General features: G+C 37.6%; 2 protein-coding genes across 10 annotated transcripts in view; both read right to left on the minus strand.

The window, feature by feature from the left end:
* The window catches only part of XRN1 (5'-3' exoribonuclease 1), a 117,889-nt gene extending 102,700 nt beyond the window's left edge, over nucleotides 1-15,189 (minus strand). For all 5 annotated transcript variants that reach the window (XR_011427051.1, XR_011427050.1, XR_011427049.1 and 2 more), the window contains exons 1-4: nucleotides 14,818-15,189; nucleotides 6,022-6,254; nucleotides 1,336-1,433; nucleotides 23-132 (exon numbers count right to left, since the gene is read on the minus strand). Coding sequence is in view for 2 of the 5 variants with exons in the window: in XM_023621048.2 (XP_023476816.2) it covers nucleotides 23-132; nucleotides 1,336-1,433; nucleotides 6,022-6,254; nucleotides 14,818-14,892 (516 nt within the window). In the remaining 3 variants the exon portion in view is untranslated. The remainder of the gene's footprint in view (nucleotides 1-22; nucleotides 133-1,335; nucleotides 1,434-6,021; nucleotides 6,255-14,817) is intronic.
* Nucleotides 15,190-15,893: 704 nt separating this feature from the next.
* ATR (ATR serine/threonine kinase) overlaps nucleotides 15,894-23,996 on the minus strand; it is a 108,903-nt gene continuing 100,800 nt past the window's right edge. For 2 of the 5 annotated variants that reach the window (XM_023621043.2, XM_023621046.2), the window contains exons 46-47: nucleotides 21,580-21,685; nucleotides 15,894-16,580 (exon numbers count right to left, since the gene is read on the minus strand). In XM_023621043.2, coding sequence (XP_023476811.1) covers nucleotides 16,407-16,580; nucleotides 21,580-21,685 — 280 coding nt within the window. In that variant the 3' untranslated portion in view covers nucleotides 15,894-16,406. The remainder of the gene's footprint in view (nucleotides 16,581-21,579; nucleotides 21,686-23,996) is intronic. The other 3 variants (XR_002800810.2, XM_023621044.2, XR_011427048.1) reach the window with 2 other exon arrangements.

Below are 23,996 nucleotides of genomic sequence, written 5' to 3' on the forward strand. Positions count from 1 at the left end.
TTAAATAAAAAGAGATAATAACCTCATGGCCTGAGAAGTAGATGGTAACTCCTTGCCACGACTTGTCTGTAGAAATTTTCATATTTACAAAATACTTCAGATGTTCATGTAACCTGGCCATGAATTCCGTCCCTATAAACACAAAGTTTTACAAAGTTTAATCTGAAAGAGACATAAAAACAGTGAGTTGCCAATGACAACAAGAAATTCAATCTGAGTGTCCAAGGGAGAGTTGGGTAAAAGATCTCCAAAGGACATGGAAAGCTCTCTCACTTAATCTTGAAAAGCAAGTAATGTTACACCTATCCCTAGCAAATATCACAACTGTTGCTAATTTCACTGGTCACCCTAAAATGAAGTTAACATCAGATAAGGAAAGTCAAGGAATGTTACTACTTCCTCAGGACTATGCTTCAAATATTTTCACACAAGGGCAGAGTTTCAACTCTCTAATGAACCTCAATCTTCTATTTCCTCTGCTGAATTCTGAAGTTTTTTTTTTAAAGCATGCAGCTTCAATCAGATTAACAATAACAACCAATACAATAACAGCCAATAATAACCACAACTCTCATTATCATTACTACTGTTAACCTAGAAAATTATTATTAATCTGGAAACTGAGTCTACAATGAGTACGTTTTAGGAAACGCCTAGAAGGTCAAGAGTCAAAGGCAATACAGTCTTAAATCACAACCAGGATAAAACTGGTTATTAAATTAAGTAATGAGTGATTCGGGCACTTAATGAAAGAGAAAATTACCGTAGTTAGTAAAGAGTTCATAAGAATGTAAGATTTTAAGATTTTTTTTTCAAAGTAAAGGATTATAACGATGTTAGATAAAGCCCTAAGAAGTACAGAGCACATTGTTGCATATAAAACTAAACAAAAACCTGATAAATTCATTTATCCTTAAAGTCACAGAAATCTTAACTGCCTTTGAGAAGAACAGTGAGTGCTCTGGACTAGGAGAATGGGTTTCTTGTCCTGAATACAACAAGCTTTAACTTGGGTAAGCAGCAACCTCACTGAGTCAATTTCCATACAAATAAATGGTGGGAGTAGTATGGGTCTTGTAAGTTCTTTCTAGGTCTGGAATTTGGTGCATCTGGGAGAATCTTCAGCTGCTCTTATCATCTGCAAATCCCTACAGTCTTCATAGGAGCTCTTATGACCAAGGTGACCAAATCATCTCATGAGACATAATTGGGAAAATAAAGCAAATGAAATCCTAAGGACAAAATAAATAAGAGTCTAAAAAAGAAAAATGCATTTGAAAAAAAAATTACATTTACATTTTAAATCTCTCAGAATTTTTCTCTCAGTGAATTTACCTGGTGTAATACAGTTAGAATCAAATCTGGCCTCGGTAGGAAGAGTTTCTCCTTTTTCTATTGCCTTTTTAATTTTGTCTTCTGCCTCCTTTGCTGACCTGAAACGTTAAGGAAAAAATATCTTAAAGTTTCTGGAAAAAAGCAGATGTCTTTATATAAAGTAAATTGCTATTTAGATGCTTTTATAATTAAAATACTAATTCATCAATTTTAAGGCTCAAAACATAATACAAGTTTTGAAATGATTATAATTGATAAAGATGAGCCTCCAAATTGTTTTTATTTATTTAAAGAATTGTTTTTTTTTTTAGAGGCCAGCGGCTGGCATAGTGGTTAAGTTCGTGTGCCCTGCTTCAGTGGCCGGGGTTCATGGGTTTGGATCCTGGGCACGGACCTACACACAGTTCATTAAGCTATGCTGTGGCAGCATGCCACATACAAAATAGAGGAAGATTGGCACAGATGTTAGCTCAGGACCAATTTTCCTCATTGGAAAAAAAAGAAAGAAAAAAAGGATTAAGAGTTTTCAGATAAGGACTATAGAAGTAGAACATTATAATAGTAAAAAACTGAGACAGAACATTACAAACACTTATTATAAAGTAACTGCCTTCTTATCACAGTTACACAGCAAATAGATTCTAGAAACAAGCTAAAAAGTATAACATTAAATGTTCATTATATGTACTACATTTAATAACAGCAAACAAGAAATGCCTTATTAAAATGATCTCTAAGAATATTATATAAAAACAGTTATAAAATTATAATGTATATCTTTGGGTTTTCTCATAAAAAGTTAAAATGAAGGCCTAATAAGATTAAGATGTCAATTGCTAAAATCATCGCATTTTTGAAGCAACAGAATTTACCAGGAAGAACATGAGTTTTAGAGTCAGACAGACCTAGGTTTGAATACAGGCATCCTGATTCCTGTCTGGCTTCTCCTGTTACCCATCTTTGGCACACCAGTATGCCACACAGCATACAAGTCAGGAAGCTCTGCTTTATGTCCATTTTCTACAGCCTTGCTACTAGTTCTATCTACTGTGCCTTGTGGAATTCTATTTCTTTGATAAACAAACTCTTCTTCACATTTAAACTCTCTCTCTTACTGACCTCTTCAATGTAACTAAAATTTTGAAGAAATCAACTAATTTGTAATCTCGCCAGAGAAATCCATTCTTTCTTCTTTTCTCTCCCTCCTTGTTTGATTGAACAAATGATTATTTAATGTTATTATGTGAGAAGTTTTTGGGATATAACAAAAAAGAAATGATTCCTGTTCTCACAGAGCTTATATTCCACTGCAGAGACAGAAAAACAGCCACAGTGCTTAATGTGGCTGCAATACAGAGAATGTTCAGGACAGGGACAATGTGGGACTATTACAGCAATCTCGGTGGAAGATTATAGGGGCCTAGGCTGAGACAGAAGCACTAAAGATGAAAAGTAAATAGAGATGACAAATTTAAGAGACTAGATAATCAGGACTTGGATGTGGGGAATGAGGAAAAGGGAGAAGTCCAAATTACTCCTGGATTTTTGAGTTGAGCAGCTATTTGCATGGTGTTGCCATTCACTGAAATAGGGAACAGAGAAGGAAGGCAGTTTTGAGGCAGAGATTAGTTCAGTTCTGAACACGTTAAGTCTAAATCGTATCTGTGCTTTCCAAAAGGAGATATCTAGCAGGCATTTGGATACACAGGAGCTCTGGAGAGAGATACCCACCAGAAAGATAAATTTGGGAGTCATCAGTATAGACACAGTAATTAAAGTCATTGAACAAGATCATCAGGACTCAAGATAGAGCCTTAAGAAACACCAATATTTAAGAAAAAAGCAGATGAAGAGAAGATAACAAGGAAACTAAGAAAGTACGGCCAGAGAGAGCATGGTCACGTGAAGTTGAAGGAAAGGAAGTTCAAGAAGAAGCAATGGGGCTGGCCCGGTGGTGCAGCAGTTAAGCGCACATGTTCCGCTTCTGCAGCCTGGGGTTCGCTGGTTTGGATCCTGGGTGCGGACATGGTACCGCTCGGCAAAAGCCATTCTGTGGTAGGTGTCCCATGTATAAAGTAGAGGAAGATGGGCATGGATGTTAGCTCAGGGCCAGTCTCCCTCAGCAAAAGGAGGAGGATTGGCAGTAGTTAGCTCAGGGCTAATCTACCTCAAAAAAAAGAAAGATAGAAGGAATGGTCAACATTGTTAAATAATGTAGCTAAGTGAAGTGATATAAAGATAAAATTATTCTTTACACTTAGCCATAAAGAGTCTATGTGTAATCTTTTTTTTCTTTTTAAGAAGATTGGGAAATAGACAAATGATTCATGATGGAGATTTTTTTTTAAGGTATGCTTTTCTTTTGGTGAGGAAGATTGGCCCTGAGCTAACATCTATTGCCGATCTTCCTGGTATTTTTTTTCTGCACAAAGCCCCAGTACATAGTTGTATATCCTAGTTGTAAATTATTCTACTTCTTCTATGTGGGATGCTGCCACAGCATGGCTTGATAAGCAGTGTGTAGGTCCATGCCCAGGATCCTAACTGGCAAACCCCGGGCTGCCGAAGCAGAGTGTGCCAACTTAACCACTCAGCCACGGGGCTGGCCCCCCATCTGTAATCTTATAAGGAAGTTTCAGTGGCCTGGTGGGACAAAAGCCAGATGGCAGTAGTTTAAAAATGAGTAATAGATGCAGAAAAAATATGAATAAAGATTATGAATGGAGAAAACAGTTGCTGTGGAGAATGAGAAAAAGCCGACTGGGGGATTTGGGAGAAACACGGAGCACTCAATGCCAGCACAGTATTTAGTAAAGGCTTGTGATGGTTATGGTGGATTGGCCCTCAACATCCACTCCATTCTCCTAGATTGTCTTCTGATACTAGAGAGGTTGGAAAGATAAAAAAATTAAACTCTCAGGCTTCCCTGCAGCTAGGTTTCTGGATTTGACTTAGATTTTTGTTAGTTAGATGCCTCTATCAAAGGTTTGGAAAGTGGAAGTGTAGTGAAGTCTGCATGACAGTTGAGGCACCGTGTTTGTGGGGCGTGTGTCTTTCATAAATAGCAGAAGCGATCTCAATATTCAGGAGCTTTGTAGGTGCTGAGAAGCAAGGTGCAGGGCATCCATTTTTTCTGGTACAGATCTAGCAGGCGCACTGGGGCTCTAGAGCTAACAGACACAGCGATGGCTTCTTGATTGCTGAATTGTAACTAAAGTGATGTATTCTTGGAGCTACAGTTCAGGTGGTAGCTTCTTAATTCCTGAATCACAGCTAAAGGAATGAATTCCTGGAACCACCTGTTCTGGTGGAGGCCTCTGAACTCCTCCCCTTCCAGAGCGTTGCAGTAGTAGTCCCACTTGGTGGGTCAGTTCTTTGGTGGTGTTCTGGAAGTCATTCTTGAAGGCTCATCTAGATTCCCACCCTTTTGGCTCTCACAATGATTTTTATAAGCACCTAATTGTCTGTATTATTTTAAGCCCTTTCTGCTTAAAATAGCTAGATTTCTATTACCTGCAACTGAACACTGACTGATACACTGGGCTCATATAATCCTTTCGCAACACTAGATTTTCTAGCCCAGCAGCTCCTCAAAACTAGTTTAACAAATACCAGGTGAGTCTGGTAAAAATAGTATCCAGGGCTCAGTTTTGAGAGATTCAGATTAAGTAAGTCTTGGGTGGTACTTGAAAATCTAAATTTTAGTAAGAGGTGGTCCTCATCTTCAAGGACTGCACAGTCATTCCAGTATCTTTAGTATCTTTTCTCTTTTGGTATTTATATCAGCACTTTCTACCATCCTTTCCCCATTCTTACTGCTAACCTTCTCCAAGGTAGTTTCCCACCTTCCTTGATGATTTCCACCTCTGATTCACAGGTACCCTTTCCACTCCTTTACCTGCCATTGTGATGAAATGACTCATTATGCTAACGACCCATCAAACATGCTAGACTCATGCTTTCTTCCCTTCAGTTCCAACAACCCTCCTAACTTTACTTCTGCTAGTCATAATGAGGATGCAGCATGCTCTCATTGCTATTTAGAAATATTCCACATGTCCAAGATTTTGAATTTAAAACCCTCTCTCTGTGTACAACCTTTTCTCATCCTTTTACTTGTCCTACTTCCCATCTCACACACTGGGCTGCTAATATCTTGAGTATCCTAACTCAACTCCCTTCTCATACTCCATCAGTCACCTTCTAATCTCACTTGCCTTTCTGCCCAATCTGGACCCATGCTCAATCAGAGCCAGCTTCTAGCCCAGGGTTTGGGCATTCAACAAATGTCTGTTTAACTAAATTAAATGTCAATGATATTCTCATTAGAACAATCTCTCCGTTCACTCTGAGGTTCCTTAGTTCAGGGCAGACTACCATAGAAGCTTTCTTTACTACTACCATTTCCTAATTACCAAGGAGAAGTTTGAAAAATTTGGGACAGAGAACAAGAGAGTAAGTTTATACAGCCCAACATATGCTTTCAGAAACGACACCTCACTTGAATTACTAATTCATTTACTTGATTGATAAAGTATGACATTATAAGTACGGGATATTTCCATTTCTGGGGGAATTTAAGCAGAGAATATGAACAGAAGATGCATTGTGTTAAGTCAATCATCTTCAAAATAATATATTTTATTACTCTAAATAGGATTCAAAAATAAACCATAAATGTTTTACCTAAAACGCCTCCCACGCTGCTGGTTCATTTTTGCTCGAGGAGCCACACCATCAACAGCCATAAAGAACACTTTCCTAGGTTTAATAATTCGAAACAACACCTCCAAGTAGTGAAAAATATCAGTAAAGATTTTATCATCTGAAATTCTGAAGTGAACATCATCATCATTAGGATGGGAACACTGATGTATAATTCCATTCATATCTAGGTACAAGTTGTCAAATTCAGGAATCTAAAAAACAAGGAGAAATGATCCAGATCATTATTACAATCAACCATGGATATCTAAGCAGCTGGGAAAAGCAGCTGATAAAAAACAGGATATAGGCACATTCTTATTACATAAAAATTGAGTAAATAATCACAGCTGCATAAAGAAAGTAAAGAAAAAAACAAGAGGAATTGGTACGATGGAGACATATTCTGTGTTTATGTAATGCACCAATAGCTTGATCAAATTTACCGTTCGGAAATTATCTACTTTTTAAAATAAGATAACCCAGGAAAACACTAAATAAAGTGCTTGGTTCATTTGGTACTCAAAATATTAGTTTACTTTCTTTCTACTATTTGACATTAACTTCTCAAAGCTTCAATTTCCTCTATAAATGGGTAACATGATGCCCATTTATATCAAAAGGCTGTTTGTACATGGTCATTAAAAGGTTTTACAGATGATTTAAAGCTGTATTTTATATTTGGTTTCACTGAAACAGAGTCAATGATATGGTTATAGTAATTTAAAAAGCTTAGATTATGCCAAGTGATTTAGGAAACTTTGAAAACTGATTTCTTTTTGATATGTGGATTAAGTAATTTCTACACTTTGGCTAACAGGCATCTACTGTTATAAGAAGGCCTCCATGGTGCCGGCTCTCATTTATTCTTCCTCTATTAAATGATTGTGAGCAAGTAAGGGGAACACTACTGTAATACACACACACTAACAAGAAATGGAAATGGGTACAACTTAATAGTGACAATATCTACTATAAGAATTTTAGAGTAGGCTGCCTTACATACTAATTAAAGAAACATTTTGAATTTTCAAACATAAAAACATAATGCGGGGGCTGGCCCCGTGGCCAAGTGGTTAAGTTTGCACGCTCCGCTGCAGGCGGCCCAGTGTTTCGTTGGTTCGAATCCTGGGCATGGACATGGCACTGCTCATCAAACCATGCTGAGGTTTGAGGCAGCGTCCCACATGCCACAACTAGAAGGACCCACAATGAAGAATATACAACTATGTACCGGGGGGCTTTGGGGAGAAAAAGGAAAAAAGAGAATCTTTAAAACAAACAAACAAACAAACAAAACATAATGGGCTTTCCTTGCAGAAACTTAATGAAAACCATCTCTGAACAATTATTCAAGTTTTACGATATGTACAGGTAACAACACATTTTCCTATTATTGAGAAAATGGCATGCCTTTGAGTTTTGGGGGTGAAAAGTTTTCACCTTTGAATCAATGAGCACCATAAAAATATATTTATAAAACACTCGTTTATACAGAATTGTACTAAGCACCACATAAAAAAAAATTTAAATGCCCTTATTGAGTAATATGCTCAACTGAAAAGACAATTGTGATCACGAAGTTTAAAAGTACATTCAGGGGGCTGGCCCCGTGGCTGAGTGGTTAAGTTCGCGTGCTCTGCTGCAGGCAACCCAGTGTTTCGTTGGTTCGAATCCTGGGCGCGGACATGGCACTGCTCATCAGACCACGCTGAGGCAGCATCCCACATGCTACAACTAGAAGGACCCATAATGAAGAATATACAACTATGTACCGGGGGGCTTTGGGGAGAAAAAGGAAAAAAATAAAATCTTTAAAAAAAAAAAGGTACATTCAGGATTTACTATTTCAAGTAATCTGAAAACCTCAATCAAAATCTCAATGAGGGGGGCTGGCTCGGTGGTGTAGTGGTTAGGCCCATGTGCTCCACTTTGGTGGCCTGGGGTTCACAGGTTCAGATCCCGAGCACAGACCTACACACTGCTCATCAAGCCAAGGTGTGGTGGCATCCCACACACACAAAAAAATGGAGGAAGACTGGCACAGATGTTTGCTCAGGGACAATCTTACTCAAGCAAAAAGAGGAATGTTGGCAACAGATGTTCGCTCAGGGCCAATCTTCCTCATAGAAACAAACAAACAAACAAACAAACAAACAAAAAATGTGATTCTTTTGAAGGAGTAGGACAACTTTACAAAATGATTGCAAAGATTCCCTAGGAGAATAAACATGCCAAGAAGAATATTAAAAGGAAGAGTAATGAAGGAAAATCTGCCCTATATTACATTAAAAATTATAAAACAGCTTGACTGAACTAAATAGTTTAGAAAGTAGTCCAAGTGTATTTGGAAATTTAGTATATAAGAGGCATTTCAAAGCAGTAAAAGAAAGGGATGGGGCACCTAGCTATCCACGTGGAAACAAAACAAAACTGTATCTTATCTTATAACAAAATAAATTCCAGAAGAATTAGAAATTGTAAAGTGAGAAATGTACGTTAAAACATTATATACAAATATTTTGGTAATCTTAGGGTGGGGAAAGCCATAAACCATAAACCAAACAAATGGTGGCATGGGATATCTACAAATGTATTTTTTTAAATCTATAGCGTTAAAAAAAAGTGCCATAAACAAATTCAACTGAAAATGACAAAATACAGGGAAACATTTGCAAATTAGGTAAAGTCAACATTCCTAATATATAAAAATTTCCAAATATAAGAAAAGGAGCAAATTTTAAAAGCATGGAAAATGCAAAGCAATGCAAAAGAAACACAAAAATCTAATAAACATATGAAAAGATGTTCAACATCCCCAAATGTCAAATTAAAATAATACATCATTTTCCTCATCATGCGCAAAGATTATAAAGACTGATGTTACTCATTACTCTTAAGGTTTTGGGGAAGTGCATATATCACATTAAAAGCAGTATCTTATTGCTTAATGAATATTAAAAGCAGTAGCTGCCATTTCCTAAGCACTTAGGCATCAAACATTTATATTTATTCTCTCACTTAATTATGATAACAACCATAAAAGAAATATTTTGGTTATCCATTTTACAGAATAGGAAAATCACAGAGCTAAAGAAGAGAGAGAGCGATGGCATTTATACCCAATAGTCTGGGATGGGAATATAAATTGGTGTCACTAATATGAAAGTATATATCAATATTTAAAGTGTGTATATCTTTGACTCAGAATTTCTACTATAGACATTCACCCTTATCCATGGGGGATATGTTCCAATACCCATAGTGGAAGCCCAAAACCATGAATAGTACCAAACCCTATGTACGCTGTTCTTTCCTATACGTAGATACCTGTGATAAAGTTTAATTTATAAATTAGGCACAGTAAGAGATTAACAACAATAACTGATAATACAATAAAACAATTATAACAATATACTGTAATAAAAGTTATGGTAGATCTTAGCAACCTCAGCATACAATTTTTTTTCCCTTTCATTAAGTTGAGAACTTTCACCTTTTCAGTTAAAGGAAGCACTTTACAGCTTCTCTTCAGCATATCCAAATTGCCAGCATCACTACTCTCGCACTTTGGGGCCACTACTAAATAAAATAAGGGTTATCTGATCACAAGCTCTGTGATACCACACAGTTGATCTGATAACTGAGATGGCTATTAAGTGACTACTGGGTGGGTGCCGTGTACAGGGTGGATCAGCTGGACAAAGGGATGATTCACTTCCTGGGCAGGAGGGAGCAGGATGGCAAGAGATTGCATCACGCTACTCAGAACAGCAAGCAATTTAAAACTATGAATTGTTTATTTCTGGAATTTTCCGTTTAATATTTTCGAACCTCAGTTGACCAAGGGTAACTGAAACCATGGAAAGTGAAACCATTGATCGGGGGGACTACTGTATTGGAAATTTATTCTGAGAAATAACAGAAATGTGCACAAAGATATAAGTACAAGAATATTCACCATAGTATTGCTCAGAAGAGATAAAAAAAGAAAACAATCGAATACAATGGAATACTACAGAGCCATTACAAATTATGATATAGATTCACATTTGGCATGGGATGTATATAACACATACAGTCAAGTGACAAAAGTAAGTTACAAAACAGCAGGTATATTATTATGCCATTTATAGAAAATATTTATCTACATGTGTATCTGCATAGAAATGAATAAGCATTCGTACTGCTTTAAATTGCGGTTAAGTATTAACATCTTAGTACCTAATTTTCTCAAAACACTAGTTTCTTTTTGTTAGTATAACTTTGTATCCCACTTAATGTTGTTGCAAAATGCCTTTTACATAGACAATATATATTTGACTGTTTAAAACAGCTGTTAACAATTCTTTTTCTTGAGTTATTTAATACTATTTATCTTAAACAATCCTAAGGTTTTGTTGCTTCAATTCATTTTTTTATATTCTGTTTTAAAATATACTAATATACTATGCATATTTTAATAAACTATTTGAATATATAATGTTTTTACATACTGTGTATGTTTTAGAGATTATATAACATGCTATAGTTAATAAATTCTCTCACTTGACAAATATTTACTGAGGACTTAATATGTTGTAACACTGTGCTTGATGCTAGGAAATACAGTAAATACACTAACACAGTGAACACAGTAAAGGATAAGACAGGTAAGCTCCCTACACAAGAGTAAACACTTTAAAACGGAAATGCTAACTTCTGTTCTGTATCATTGAAAATTTAGGTTTTTCATAGCCAAGAAGCAATTTTCAGCAAAGTGCATAGAAGACTGGTTTGAAAAGTGCGGGCTCTAGCATAACAATGAATGCACTGAACAGTGTTGAACTGTACACTTAAAAAGCGTTAGGATGGCAAATTTTATGTTATGTATATTTTACCACATTTTTAATAAAATAGTGCAGGCTCTAGAGTATGCATTATCAACAGGAACAATATGGCTCCCGAGGGGGCCAAAATTGTTGGGGGGGATGATTTACATAATGAAATACCCAGTACATAAAGAGACAGACAGTATAGCTGTGGTATTAAATTTCCATGGGGGTGGGGCGGGCGGGGGGCGAGAGGTGGTGATTAGGAAAAAACCAAGTCTAAAGAGCCGCCTGGAGGATGGGCAATAACGAAAGAAGAGGTTAAGAGAGACTGCTCTAGAGCAATTCTGCTTGGTTTCAACACTTACTTTACTAGCTATGTAGTAAAGTACTTCGGGTAACTCATTCTTTTTGTGACTCAGTTTTCTCAGCAACAAAATAGAGCTAATAGTACTAGGATTGCTATGCTTAAATAAATGAATGCATGTAAAACACTTAAAACAGTGTCTAGTACATGGCAAGTCCTGAACAAATCTTGGGTATTATAACAGCAGTCTACCGGATTATAATCACAAAGAGAACTACATATACTCAGACTTTATCATCTCAGTTGGATAACCTTTGTTTTGTTAAGTTTTCATTGGATATGTATGTTCTTCATTAGAGCTTAATCTCTTTTTTTTCTTTTATCTATATATATATATATATTTTTTAAAGATTTTATTTTTTGCTTTTTCTCCCCAAAGCCCCCCGGTACATAGTTGTATATTCTTCGTTGTGGGTCCTTCTAGTTGTCGCATGTGGGACGCTGCCTCAGCGTGGTTTGATGAGCAGTGCCATGTCCACACCCAGGATTGGAACCAACGAAACACTGGGCCGCCTGCAGCGGAGCGCGCGAACTTAACCACTCAGCCACGGGGCCAGCCCCTATCTATATTATTTATTCATTAAATCAGCAAACATTAACTGATCAACTACTATGTGCCAGACACTGTGCAAGAAATAAACCACATAAGAAACAGACTGTTCCTGCCCTTAGGTATAATAGTTAGGGAAGACAGACAGGAGTAATGCAATGTACCCTTCTTCACAAACCAAGGACTGGTACAGTAAGTATGAGAAAGTCAAAAGCTTTGAGGAGAAGACTCAGAAGGAGGAGGAGTCTGACAGATGGGAAAGAAAAGGTCTTTTAGGCAGGAACCACAGGAACAAAGGCACAGAAGCATGAAGTGCATGTGTCTGGGAAATGAGTAGGTTAAGAGAACCACAGCATAGGGATATGTGGGAAAGCAGCAGGTGACATAGGAAAGGTAGTGAAGTTTCACATCACCAACCACCTTAGAGGCCCTGCTAAGGAAACTGGACCATAGTGTGCAGGCAATCTTGTGGTTTCCTAGAAGAATAAATGTTACTGGTCAGAGGTTTTTATTCTTCTCCATCCACCTCCAGTAACCAGGACATTGATTAAGCACATAGTAGATGTGCAACTTCCTTTTGGATTTTCTATTTTCCTTTTGTATTTTATAATCTTTCTGTAATCTCCACATTCTGGTCTAGTCTACTGTCCTCAACTTTAAGGAAAGTACCTTTCTTTTAAAGCAGGTAATGTTTTGCTCGTTTTGCTTTATTATTATTCTTATTTATCTATTTATCTATTTTGCTTAACTTCTTCCTCACTCCCAGTCCTTCACCAAACAAGAAATGTGCTTACAATAATATAACGCTAGCACCAAATATTATGTATCTCTGTATTCCTCAATCTTATGGTACATAAGCTTTAAATTCAATACAGATTTATGAAATAACTGTAATTTTATACAGTTATAACATACTCCCACCAAACTACTGAACCACTCCATTAAACTAGGCATTGAAAATGGTTCTAGGTGTCTAATTTACATATTTAAACATGAACAAGTCTTTTTTTTTTTTAAAGATTTTATTTTTCCTTTTTCTCCCCAAAGCCCCCCTGGTACACAGTTGCATATTTTAGTTGTGGGTCCTTCCAGTTGTGGCATGTGGGACACCGCCTTAGCACAGCCTGATGAGTGGTGCCATGTCCGCGCCCAGGATCTGAACCTGCAAAACCCTGGGTCGCCTAAGGGGAGCACAAACTTCACCACTCGGCCACGGGGCCGGCCCGCATTATCATCCCTTTTTTTTTTCTGCTTTATCTTCCCAAACCCCACTGTACATACCCCCTGCACATAGTTGTACATCTTAGTTGCAGGTCCTTCTAGTTGTGAGACGCGGGACGCCGCCTCTAGCCTGAGGAGTGGTGCCATGTCCTCACCCAGGATCTGAACCCTGGGCCGCCGCAGCGGAGCGTGCGAATTTAACCACTCGGCCACGGAGCCGGCCCCCGCATCATCATCTTTTAAGTACTGCTTGAGAGAACAGCTGGTAACCCTTTGTAACATTTGCTTTTTGTTGTTAACTATGAGAACCAAATGTTTTTTGAAAGATATCACTTTAATGAATCAAGTTTTAAACCTATTCTTAGTATTCATGTCATAAAACTGCCTTAAAGAACTGATTTTTGTTCTTCAGTAACAAAATTCCTCAGGATGGAGAGAATCCAAGATACTTTCACCAAACCAAATTCTGTGCCAGAGAGCACAGAGTAAAAATATTACTGAACAAACTTTGTACTATTAAGTCAGTCTGAATAACAATCACAATTTTTCACTTTAGAGATAAACTGACTGATGCATGGCAGGTACTCAAATGTTTGTTGAATGAAGGATCCAGGAAAAGCCAAAGTTATTTGTCTCCATTTTCGCAACGTACTAGTAACCTTTTTTACCCTCTTCTCTGAAGAAATGTCTCCCTAAATCTAACTCAAACCATGTTTCAAATAAATTAAACTACCATGTTGGACTTTTTGGTAAGCTCTTCCTCAAATACCATATCTGATTGTAATCCAATAAACAATCTTTTCTGGAAGTTTAACCCTACCTTCACGCTTACAGTACTTTTTAAAGAGATGAAACCATAATTTAAAGCCAGCATGATGGTGTTCACTGGATTATTTCCCCCCACTATTAATACCATGCTATCCATCATAACTAATTCAATTGACCATACACATTTCAAAGCTGGTTTTTTTTTCTGCAAAATATAAAATGGACAAGAGATTTGATGAAATCATTAAATGTGACAAATACTAACCTGTCACCCAAAGTCTAGCTTACCTAATAGATTACTGCTTTCTATTCTCTTTCCACAGTTCCAATACATAAATTACATTCTTGGAATCTACACATCAACATTGCTCTGGGGTCATTAAATACCGAATATTGTGACTACTATTAGTACTCTAACAATCCGTTTCTCTCTCTCTCTCACACACACACACACGCACACACACAAAAGCCGCCAAATAACGTCCTCTGCCCCATGCAAATGTATTTTTGTTTATCTTGGGATGGGAGATTGGCACGGTCTTTGGGATGATGCAAACAGTAAGGAAAGGTATCACAAACATGAACCATCAGCCACGTCAACAGTCCAGGCATGGGGGTGGGGAGGGATGCGGCTCTGGATAAGGAAAGTAAACAAGACGATGCGACCGCGGAGGCGGCTGGGACTGTGTGCACGGCGCGGAGGTGTTAGGACCTCCTCTCCGGCTTCGCCGCCTCTCGGGGAAGGCCGCCCGCAGCGCCCTGCGGAGGGAAGGGAAGCGCTCACTGCAACCCTCCTCCCCGACTTCCCTTCCGAGCCGCGGGCGGCCTGCAGGCAGCCGAGCTGTCAGAACGCCGCGATACCCCGGCTCTGCCCGGACGCGCGGCCTGTGGCCGCGCCCCCATTCGGACAGAGGGTGACCTCAGCCCTCCGGGCCCCCTCCCTCCGCCGCTCAGCGGTCGGCGCCGGCAGAGAGCCGAGGCCGGAGAGCCCAGCGCCGGTGGAGGGCGGGCCGCGGGGCCCGGGTCCTCGGCTTCCCGGCCACCCCCGCTCGCTCACCCACCTGATGCTCTTTCACTACTTCGCTGAGGCAGGGATACCGCTCCGAGATCCATCGGTAAAACTTAGGGACTCCCATTTCGACCGTCCACACTGACTCGAGTCGGGGCCAAACCGAAACCAAACGCCCCGCCGGGGCCTACGCCGCAGCCTGCGGCCGTCGCTCCGCGGATGACACCACTCGGCCCGCCCGGCCGACCATAGAGAGGCCGCTGGCTAGAGCGGCTGCCGCCGAAGCCGCGCGCCCGGGGCGGGGCTGAACTCCGGCTCGGCTCGCCGCAGCCGAGCGCCCGGGGCTGCTTTTCCCGGCGCCGCGGCGTTTGGCTGCCTGTGTTAGACTGGCCTCTGAAAATGTCAGTTGCTAGAGCTGTGCGCTGTAAGCCTCGCGAGGCCGCTGGAAGAGTACAGAACAATGAATTTTGTCCTGGTTGCTTCTGTGTCCCGGGCTTGCTAATCTCAGTATTTTTCAACACAGATTTGGAAAGGTCTGGTGATTTATTTGGTTTAGTTTGTTTATGTTTGGTGAGCGGGCAGGTTTTTTTCTTTGAGGAATATAAATCTCCAGCAACGTTTTGTTTAAAAACGTCCTTTTCCAAATTATTTGTTGAAAAAAAATTTTCTAATTCCCCTCCACCCCCAACCCAGCTTCGTCCTTAATTCTTAACCTTAAGCCTTCAATAGGAAATTATATAAGGTTTACTTTTCACATTCCTGCCTCCGCGTTATCGTGTTTTCCCCATCACACTTTCGACTGTACAAAAAAGTAGAATTCTATCAAATGAACAAGTGAGATTACCTTTGTTATAAAAAGTTTTCCATTTATCTGAATGTAGTAACCTCATTGCTTTGTAATTAGCATGAATTAATGGAAACCTTCTGCAAGAAAACCTCCGAAAAAATTTAACCACATTAAAAAATTTTTAGATTTTGAAATCTCAGGAAATCTTAAGTATTGCTGTCTTCCAAGACCACTGGATTCTGCAATCTGGTACACTTTCAGTTGGCAGCATTTTTAAAATTACAGAATGTTTATATAATTTTCATATTCATGCTTGGCTTATGCGTTTTTACCTATCACACTTCCACAAGACAAAAAAAGAAAGTTTTATTAAGTGAACTTAATGATATGCTATTTATGTTTTTATCTCTTTTACCAGACTGTCAGTTCCTAAAAGGCAGGGGAAGTAGCTCTGTGCACAAATCTAGCACAGTGCTTTGTCCACAGTATTTATTCAATATAATGTCGTTGTTCAATGGAGTCCGTATGCTGGCTAGTACTTAAAATCAATGAAAGTCGTAAAATGAAATTAGGTTGACTTGTTTCTTGCAAATACATCTTTTTACAACATAAGAACATATGATGTTTCATTTCTCCAGTTATAATACACAGTATATATTAAGAAAGCGGTATATTTCTTAATGACAACATATATTATCTTAAATATTATTAACAATTAGGGAGAAATAATACGAGTTGCTCCGAGAACATGAAGAAACTGATGTACTTTGGAAATGAATAGATACATAAACCACACATTGATACCAAATGCATTAATTTTAGATAATTAACATATTCTTTGAACTAATTTCATTTCACATATATGGGGTCCAACCAAGGTACATTTGGCATAGTAAGTTTTCATCAGTAGCTTCTTGTATAAGGTAATGCACGTGTCCTTCAATAGATAATGGTAGCCCTGTCACTCTATTTCGGGTCTTGATTACACCTTGCAGTCTCTGCTCGATGTCAAGAACATGAGTCTTTGCCTAAAAGGAAGAAATTGAAAATCATAAAGGCTAAGGACTCAATGACATGTGAATGTTGATAATTTGGAATTACTATGTTTCTGTTACTTAACAAATGTTAATATCATTTTACTGTTCATTACCCCTTTTCTAAGAGCAAATACAGACAAAAGAGAGAAGAAATGAAACAAATACAGTAATTTGAGATATTGATTTTAAGGCTTGCAATGTTGATCCAACATCAACTGCTTGGACATTTTTCTGGACTAAATGAAATACTGGGGAATCTCTTCCACATGATAATTCTAGAAAAATAATAATTTTAAAAAAAATCTACCCTAGAAAAGAAACACTGGAAATATAGAACATCGGGAAAACAAGTGATAAAATAGCAGTATTAAGCCCTCATATATTAATAATCACTCTTGCCTTGTTAGGAAACAAGGAAAGCCTCAATAAATTTAAGAAGATTGAAATCATATTAAACATCTTTTCAAACCACAATGCTATGAAAATAGAAATCAACTACAAGAAAAAATTGGGCAAGTCACAAATATGTGGAGACTAAAAAACATGCTACTGAACAATTGGCTCAATGAAGACATCAAAGGAGAAATCAAAAAATACCTGATGACAACTGAAAATAAAAACAGAACATATGAACTCTTATGGGATGCAGCAAAAGTGGAGCTAAAAGGGAAATTTATAACAATACATGCCCACCTCAACAAATAAGAAAAATCTCAATAAGTAATCTTAAACTACACCTAACAGAACTGGAAGAAAAAGAACAAACAAAGCCCCAAGTCAGCAGAAGGGAAATAATAAAAATTAGAGCAGAAATAAATCAGATAGAGAGTAAAAAGACAATAGAAAGGATCAATGAAACTAAGAGCTGGTTCTTTGACAAGATAAAACTGACAAACCTTTAGCCAGATTCACTAAGAAAAAAAGAGAAAAGGCTCAAATAAATAAAATTAAAAATGAAATTACAACAGATACCAGAGAAATATAAAGGATTATAAGAGATTACTATTAAAAACTATATGCCAACAAATTGGATAACCTAGAAGAAATGCATAAATTCTTAGACTCATATAACCTCCCAATAGGGAATCAAGAAGAGAGAGAGAATCTGAATAGACCCATCCCAAGTAAAGAGAATGAAATAGTAATCAGAAACTTCCCCAAAAATAAGAGTCCAGGACCAGATGGCTTCCCTGGAGAATTCTACCAAACACTCAAAGAAGATTTAATACCGATCCTTGTCAAACTATTCCAAAAAACTGAAGATGGAACACTTCCTAACTCATTCTATGAGGCCAACACTACCCTGATACCAAAACCAGACAAGGACAACATAAAGAAGGAAAATTACAGGCCAACAGAGCTGCTGAACATAGATGCAAAAATCCTCAACAAAATATTGGCAAACCAAATACAGCAATACACCATGATCAAGTGGGATTTATACCAGAGACACGGGGATGGTTCAACATCTGCAAATCCAACAATGTGATACACTACATTAACAAAATGAGGAATAAAAACAACATGATCATCTCAACAGATGCAGAGAAAGCATTTGATAAGATCCAATATCCATTTATGATAGAAACTCTCAATAAGATGGGTATAGAAGGAAAGTACCTCAACATAATGAAGTCCATGTATGACAAACCCACAGCCTAAATCATACTTATATGATGAAAAACTGGAAGCCATCCCCTCTGAGAACAAGAACAAGACAAGGGTGCCCACTCTCGCCACTCCTAGTCAACACAGTACTGGAGTTTTTGGCCAGAGCAATTAGGCAAGAAAAAGAAATAAAAGGTATCCAAATTGGAAAGGAAGAAGTAAAACTCTGTTTGCAGACGACATAATTATATATATAGAAAACCCTAAAAAAATCCATCAGAAAACTATTAGAAATAATGAACAACTATAGCAAAGTTGCAGGGTACAAAATCAACTTACAAAAATCAGTTGCATTTCTGTACACTAATAACAAACTAGCAGAAAGAGAAGTCAAGAATACCATCCGACTTACAATCTCAAAAAAGAATAAAATATCTAGGAATAAATTTAACCAAGGAGGTGAAATATCTATAAACTGAAAACGTAAGACAGTATTGAAAGAAGTCAAAGAAGACATGAAGAAATGGAACGGTAGTCTACACTAATGGATTGGAAGAATAAATGTAGTTAAAACGTCCATATTACCTAAGTAATCTACAGATTCAATGCAATCCTGATCAGAATCCCAATGACATTCTTCACAGAAATAGAACAAAGAATCCTAAAATTTATATGGAACAACAAAACAACCCAAATAGCAAAAGCAATCCTGAGAAAAAAGAACAAAGCTGGGGGCATCAGAATCCCTGACTTCAAAATATACTACAAAGCTATAAGTAATCAAAACAGCATGGTATGGGCACAAAAACAGACACACAGATCAATAGAACAGCATTGAAAGCCCAGAAATAAAACCACACATCTACAGACAGCTAATCTTCGACAAAGGAGCCAAGAACATCAATGGAGAAAGAAAAGTCTCTTCAATAAATGGTGTTGGGAAAACTGGACAGCCACATGCAAAAGAATGAAAGTATACCATTATCTTACATCATATACAAAAATTAGCTCAAAATGGATTAAAGACTTTAATGTAAGACCTGAAACCATAAAACTCCCAGAAGAAAATAAAGGCAGTACACTGTGACATCGCTCTTAGCATCTTTTCAAATACCATGTCTACTCAGGCAAGGGATACAAAAGAAACAATAAACAAATGGGACTACATCAGACTAAAAAGCTTCTGCAAGGCAAAGGAAACTGTGAACAAAATGAAAGACAACTCACCAACTGGGAAAAAATATTTGCAAATCACATATCTGACAAGGGGTTAATTTCCAAAATCTGTAAAGAATTTATGCAACTCAACAACAAAAAAACAAACAACCTGATCAAAAAATGGGCAGTGGGGGCCGGCCTGGTGGCGCAGCAGTTAAGTACGCATGTTCCGCTTCAGCGGCCCGGGGTGCGCCGGTTTGGGTCCCAAGTGCAGACATGGCATCACTTGGCACGCCATGCTGTGGTAGGTGTCCCACATACAAAGTAGAGGAAGATGGGCATGGATGTTAGCTCAGGGCCAGTCTTCCTCAGTGAAAAGAGGAGGATTGGCAGCAGTTAGCTCAGGGCTAACCTTCCTCAAAAAAAAAAAAGACAGGATATGAACAGACATTTTTCCAAAGAAGGTATACAGATAGGCAATAGGCACAAGAAAAGATGCTTGACATCACTAATCATCAGGGAAATGCAAATCAAAACTACAATGAGATATCACCTTATACCTGTCAGAATGGCTATAATTAACAAGACACGAAAATAACAAATGTTAGAGAGGATGTGGAGAAAAGGGAACCCTCATACACTGCTGTTGGGAATGCAAACTGGTGGAGCCACTATGGAAAATAGTATGGAGATTTCTCAAAAAATTAAAAATAGAAATACCATATGATCCAGCTATCCCACTACTGGGTATTTATCTGAAGAATATGAAGTCAACAATACAAAGAGATATGCACCCCTATGTTCACTGCAACATTATACACAATAGCCAAGATGTAGAAGCAACTCAAGTGCCCACAGACTGATAAATGGATAAAGAAAATGTGGTATATATACAATGGAATACTACTCAGCTATAAAAAAAACACAAAATCATCCCATTTGCAACAACATGGATGGACCTTGACAGTATTATGTTAAGCAAAATGAGCCAAACACCATATGATTTCACTCATATGTGGAAGATAAACAAACACATGGATAAAGTGTATAGATTAGTGTTTACCAGAGGGGAAGGGGGTGGGAGGGTGGACCAAAGAGATAGAGGGGCACATTTGTATGGTGACAGATAAGAACTAGACTATTAGTGGTAAGCACAATGAAGACTATACAGAAACTGATATGTAATAATGTACACCTGAAATTATACAATGTTATACACCAATATGACCTCAATAAAGTAATTAAAAAAAAAACTAACGAGTGCTCTAAAGGCACTTAATGTTTGCATTAAACTTTTACACAAAGAAGAAAGTGGTTAATGACAGATTTATAATTTGGTTAATGAGAGAGAGATTTTAAGACAAGAAATAATAAATAATACCTATACTTACATTAAAATATATATATATACACCTATCCTGAAAGTGTTTAAGGCAAACATTTGAATGAATATTCTAATAATAGCAACAATATGCTAATACCTAATATTTAGATTATGTTTCTATGTGCAAATGGGAGTTCTAAGTGAGCTACTTGGAATTCTACACATTTCTCTCCATCAAGAAAGCATATCAGAATGCAAAAGTGAGAATGATGTAATTACAAGAACAATCTTCAATCTATTCTAACTTATTGAAAATAACTATCTGCAAAATTTGAGGCTTCAACTAATATCAGTAAGGACTGAACTCTACATATTAAAGCTGAGATCCACTGCTTTGCAAGTTCAGGCAATTTGTGTTCAAGTTTTTCCCACTCTATCTCATAATTGTCAACTGTCTATGTTTTGTGTTTTTTTAATTTTCCTTTCTCCCCAAAGCCCCCCAGTACATACTTGTGTATTTTCAGTTGTGGGTCCTTCTAGTTGTGGCATGTGGGATGCCCCCTCAGCATGGCCTGATGAGTGGTGCCATGTCTGCGCCCAGGATCCAAACTAGCGAAACCCTGGGCCACTGAAGTGGAGCACATGAACTTAACCACTTGGCCATTGGGCTGGCCCCATGAATTGTCTATGGTTAAACAAGTGTCTTGGACTCTGATTTTATTACACTAATGATAATAATGTTAACATTAGTAATGACAATAAAGAAAACTTATGGCATTGTCATACCAGAGAACTGGATTTCAGAGTATTCAATGGTCAGCCACTGATAGTATTTAGAATCAGTTTTCATTTGTAGAGATAAAGAGTATCAGCTCATATCAAGCTACATCTTCTACTAACCTTCTCATTGACAACTTCCCCAGTTTCATTCAGTGGTGCTTTGGAATGCCCTTTCACTGGTTTACTCCATTCCACAAGAGGATCATGTAGAAAAGTCTTTAAGACACTAAAATAGAAACAAATATTACGGTAATAATACAAAGTCAACACTTAAGGATGAGAAGCTAATGATAATATTCCTACAACACACATTACTACTGTTTTAATACAATGTGAAATTACTGTTTGGGGGTGAAGTGAGGGAAAGGAAAGGTTAGGGAGGGAAGAAGCAAGATAGAGGAGAGTAAGAGGTGTTCTTGGAGAGTAGAGTAAGATGAGTTTTGTGTGCCGTCTCTAAATACATACTGTAAGCTGGTAAATGAATATTTATTGAATGAGTGAATTTTATCCCCTGCCATGTCTCCAATGACCATAAAATAGCTAAAGCTACCATATAGACCCAGCCCAGATCTTTTGACTGTGTTCTGGATGTCAAATCTAACTACTATGGGAAAATTCAACTTTGATATCTTGCAGGTACCTCAAATTCAATATTTTCAAAACAAAACTCATGAGCCTTCCCCAAACTATGTCTCCTATAATCCCCAAACCAGTAAAAAACAACATCATTCACTCATTTGCCCTGAAGAAAAATCCAGGAATCATCTTTGCCTCCTCTTCCTCTTAATACCCAATTCCACCTCCTAAAATCTCTTTAGAATCCCTCCAATTATCTCCATCTCCACTGTCACTACCTCATCCAATGCACCATCATTTTTTCCTGGGTTACTGCAACAGTCCTCTAATAGTTTCCTGGCCTCTAGCCCAAACTGGAACTGTAATTTTTCTACAGCACAAATCTGATAATCTCATTTCATTTCCTCCTCCTCTTCATTTTTTAAATTTTCTTCTTAGAATCCTCCAATAACTTCCAGTTGTTCTCAGGGCAAAGTTTAAATGTGTAAACTGGCCTCATGTGGATCTTTCATAATCTAGCCCTGCTAGTATCATCTTAGCAGCACCTCCTTAAAGTCTACCCTTTAGAATACAGTATTGCATTTTTCAGGCAGGTCATGCCTTCACTTGCCTTGATATTTTTATCACTCAAAGCACTCTCTTCCCTTCGGCATGGTCAACCCTATTTATCTTTAAGGTCTCAATTACTTCCTCCAGAAATTATTTCCTCACTTCCCCAGAGTAGTGGGGGCTCCTAGTAAATGTCTCACAAGACATTATACTTCCTCTTTCAGATAATTGCCTTTGCCTATATCTAACTAACTAATTGTTCTACCATAATGCCTGGTAGACAGCTTTGAAGTAAAAAGGTGAATAAATGAGCTTTAAAAAACTACTTCCCACAGCTAACATTAGATTTAATGGTGAAAGACTGACTTCTTTACTCCTAAGATCAGGAATAAGATAAGGATGTAGACCTCTCACCACATCTACTCATCACTGATCTAGCTAGGGCAATTGGCAAGAAAAAGAAAAGGCACTGAGACTGGAAGGGAAGAAGTAAAACTTTATATGCAGATGACGTGCTGTTGTTGAGAAAAAATCTTAAGGTATCTACAAAAAATAACTATTAGAACTAATAAGTTCAGTAAGATTGCAGGATATAAGATCAACATACAAATATCAGTTATATTTCTATACACTAGCAATAAACAATCCAAAAATGAAATTAAGAAAAAAATCCCATTTAGAATACATTAAAAAAAGTAAAATACTTAGGAACATATTTTTAAAAGGTAAATACAAGACTTGCAAACTAAAAACTACAAAATGTTGAAAGAAATTAAAGACTTAAATAAATGGAAAGACATCCCATGTTCATGGATTAGAAGACTTAATATTGTTAAGATGTCACTATTCCTCAAATTGATTTACAGGTTCAACGCCATTCCTATCAAAATCCAGGCTTTTTGCAGAAATTGAAAAGACAATCTTAAAATGCATATGGAAATGCAAGGGACACGTAATAGCTAAACAATTTTGAAAAAGAAGAAAAGTTGGAGCACTCATTTCCTGATTTCAAAACTTACTACAAAGCTACAGTAATCAAGATAGTGAGTTGCTGGCATAAGATTAGACATATAGATCAATGGAATAAAACTGAGAGTCCAGAAATAAACTTTTAGATATATGGTCAATTGATTTTCAACAATGTGCCAAGGCAATTAAATGGAGAAAAACAATCTTTTCAAAAAACGGTGCTGGGACAACTGGATATACACATTCAAAAGAATAAATATAGACCCCTATCACACTAGATACACAAAATAACTGAAAATGATCAAAGTGCTAAACATAAGGGCTAAAACTATAAAACACTTAGGAAAAAACACAGGTGCAATTCTTCATGACTTTGGATTTTACAGTAGTTTCTTAGCTATGACACCAAAAGCACAAATAACAAGAACGAAAATAGAGAAACT

Source organism: Equus caballus, chromosome 16, assembly GCF_041296265.1.
Source record: "Equus caballus isolate H_3958 breed thoroughbred chromosome 16, TB-T2T, whole genome shotgun sequence".
Taxonomy (NCBI): domain Eukaryota; kingdom Metazoa; phylum Chordata; class Mammalia; order Perissodactyla; family Equidae; genus Equus; species Equus caballus.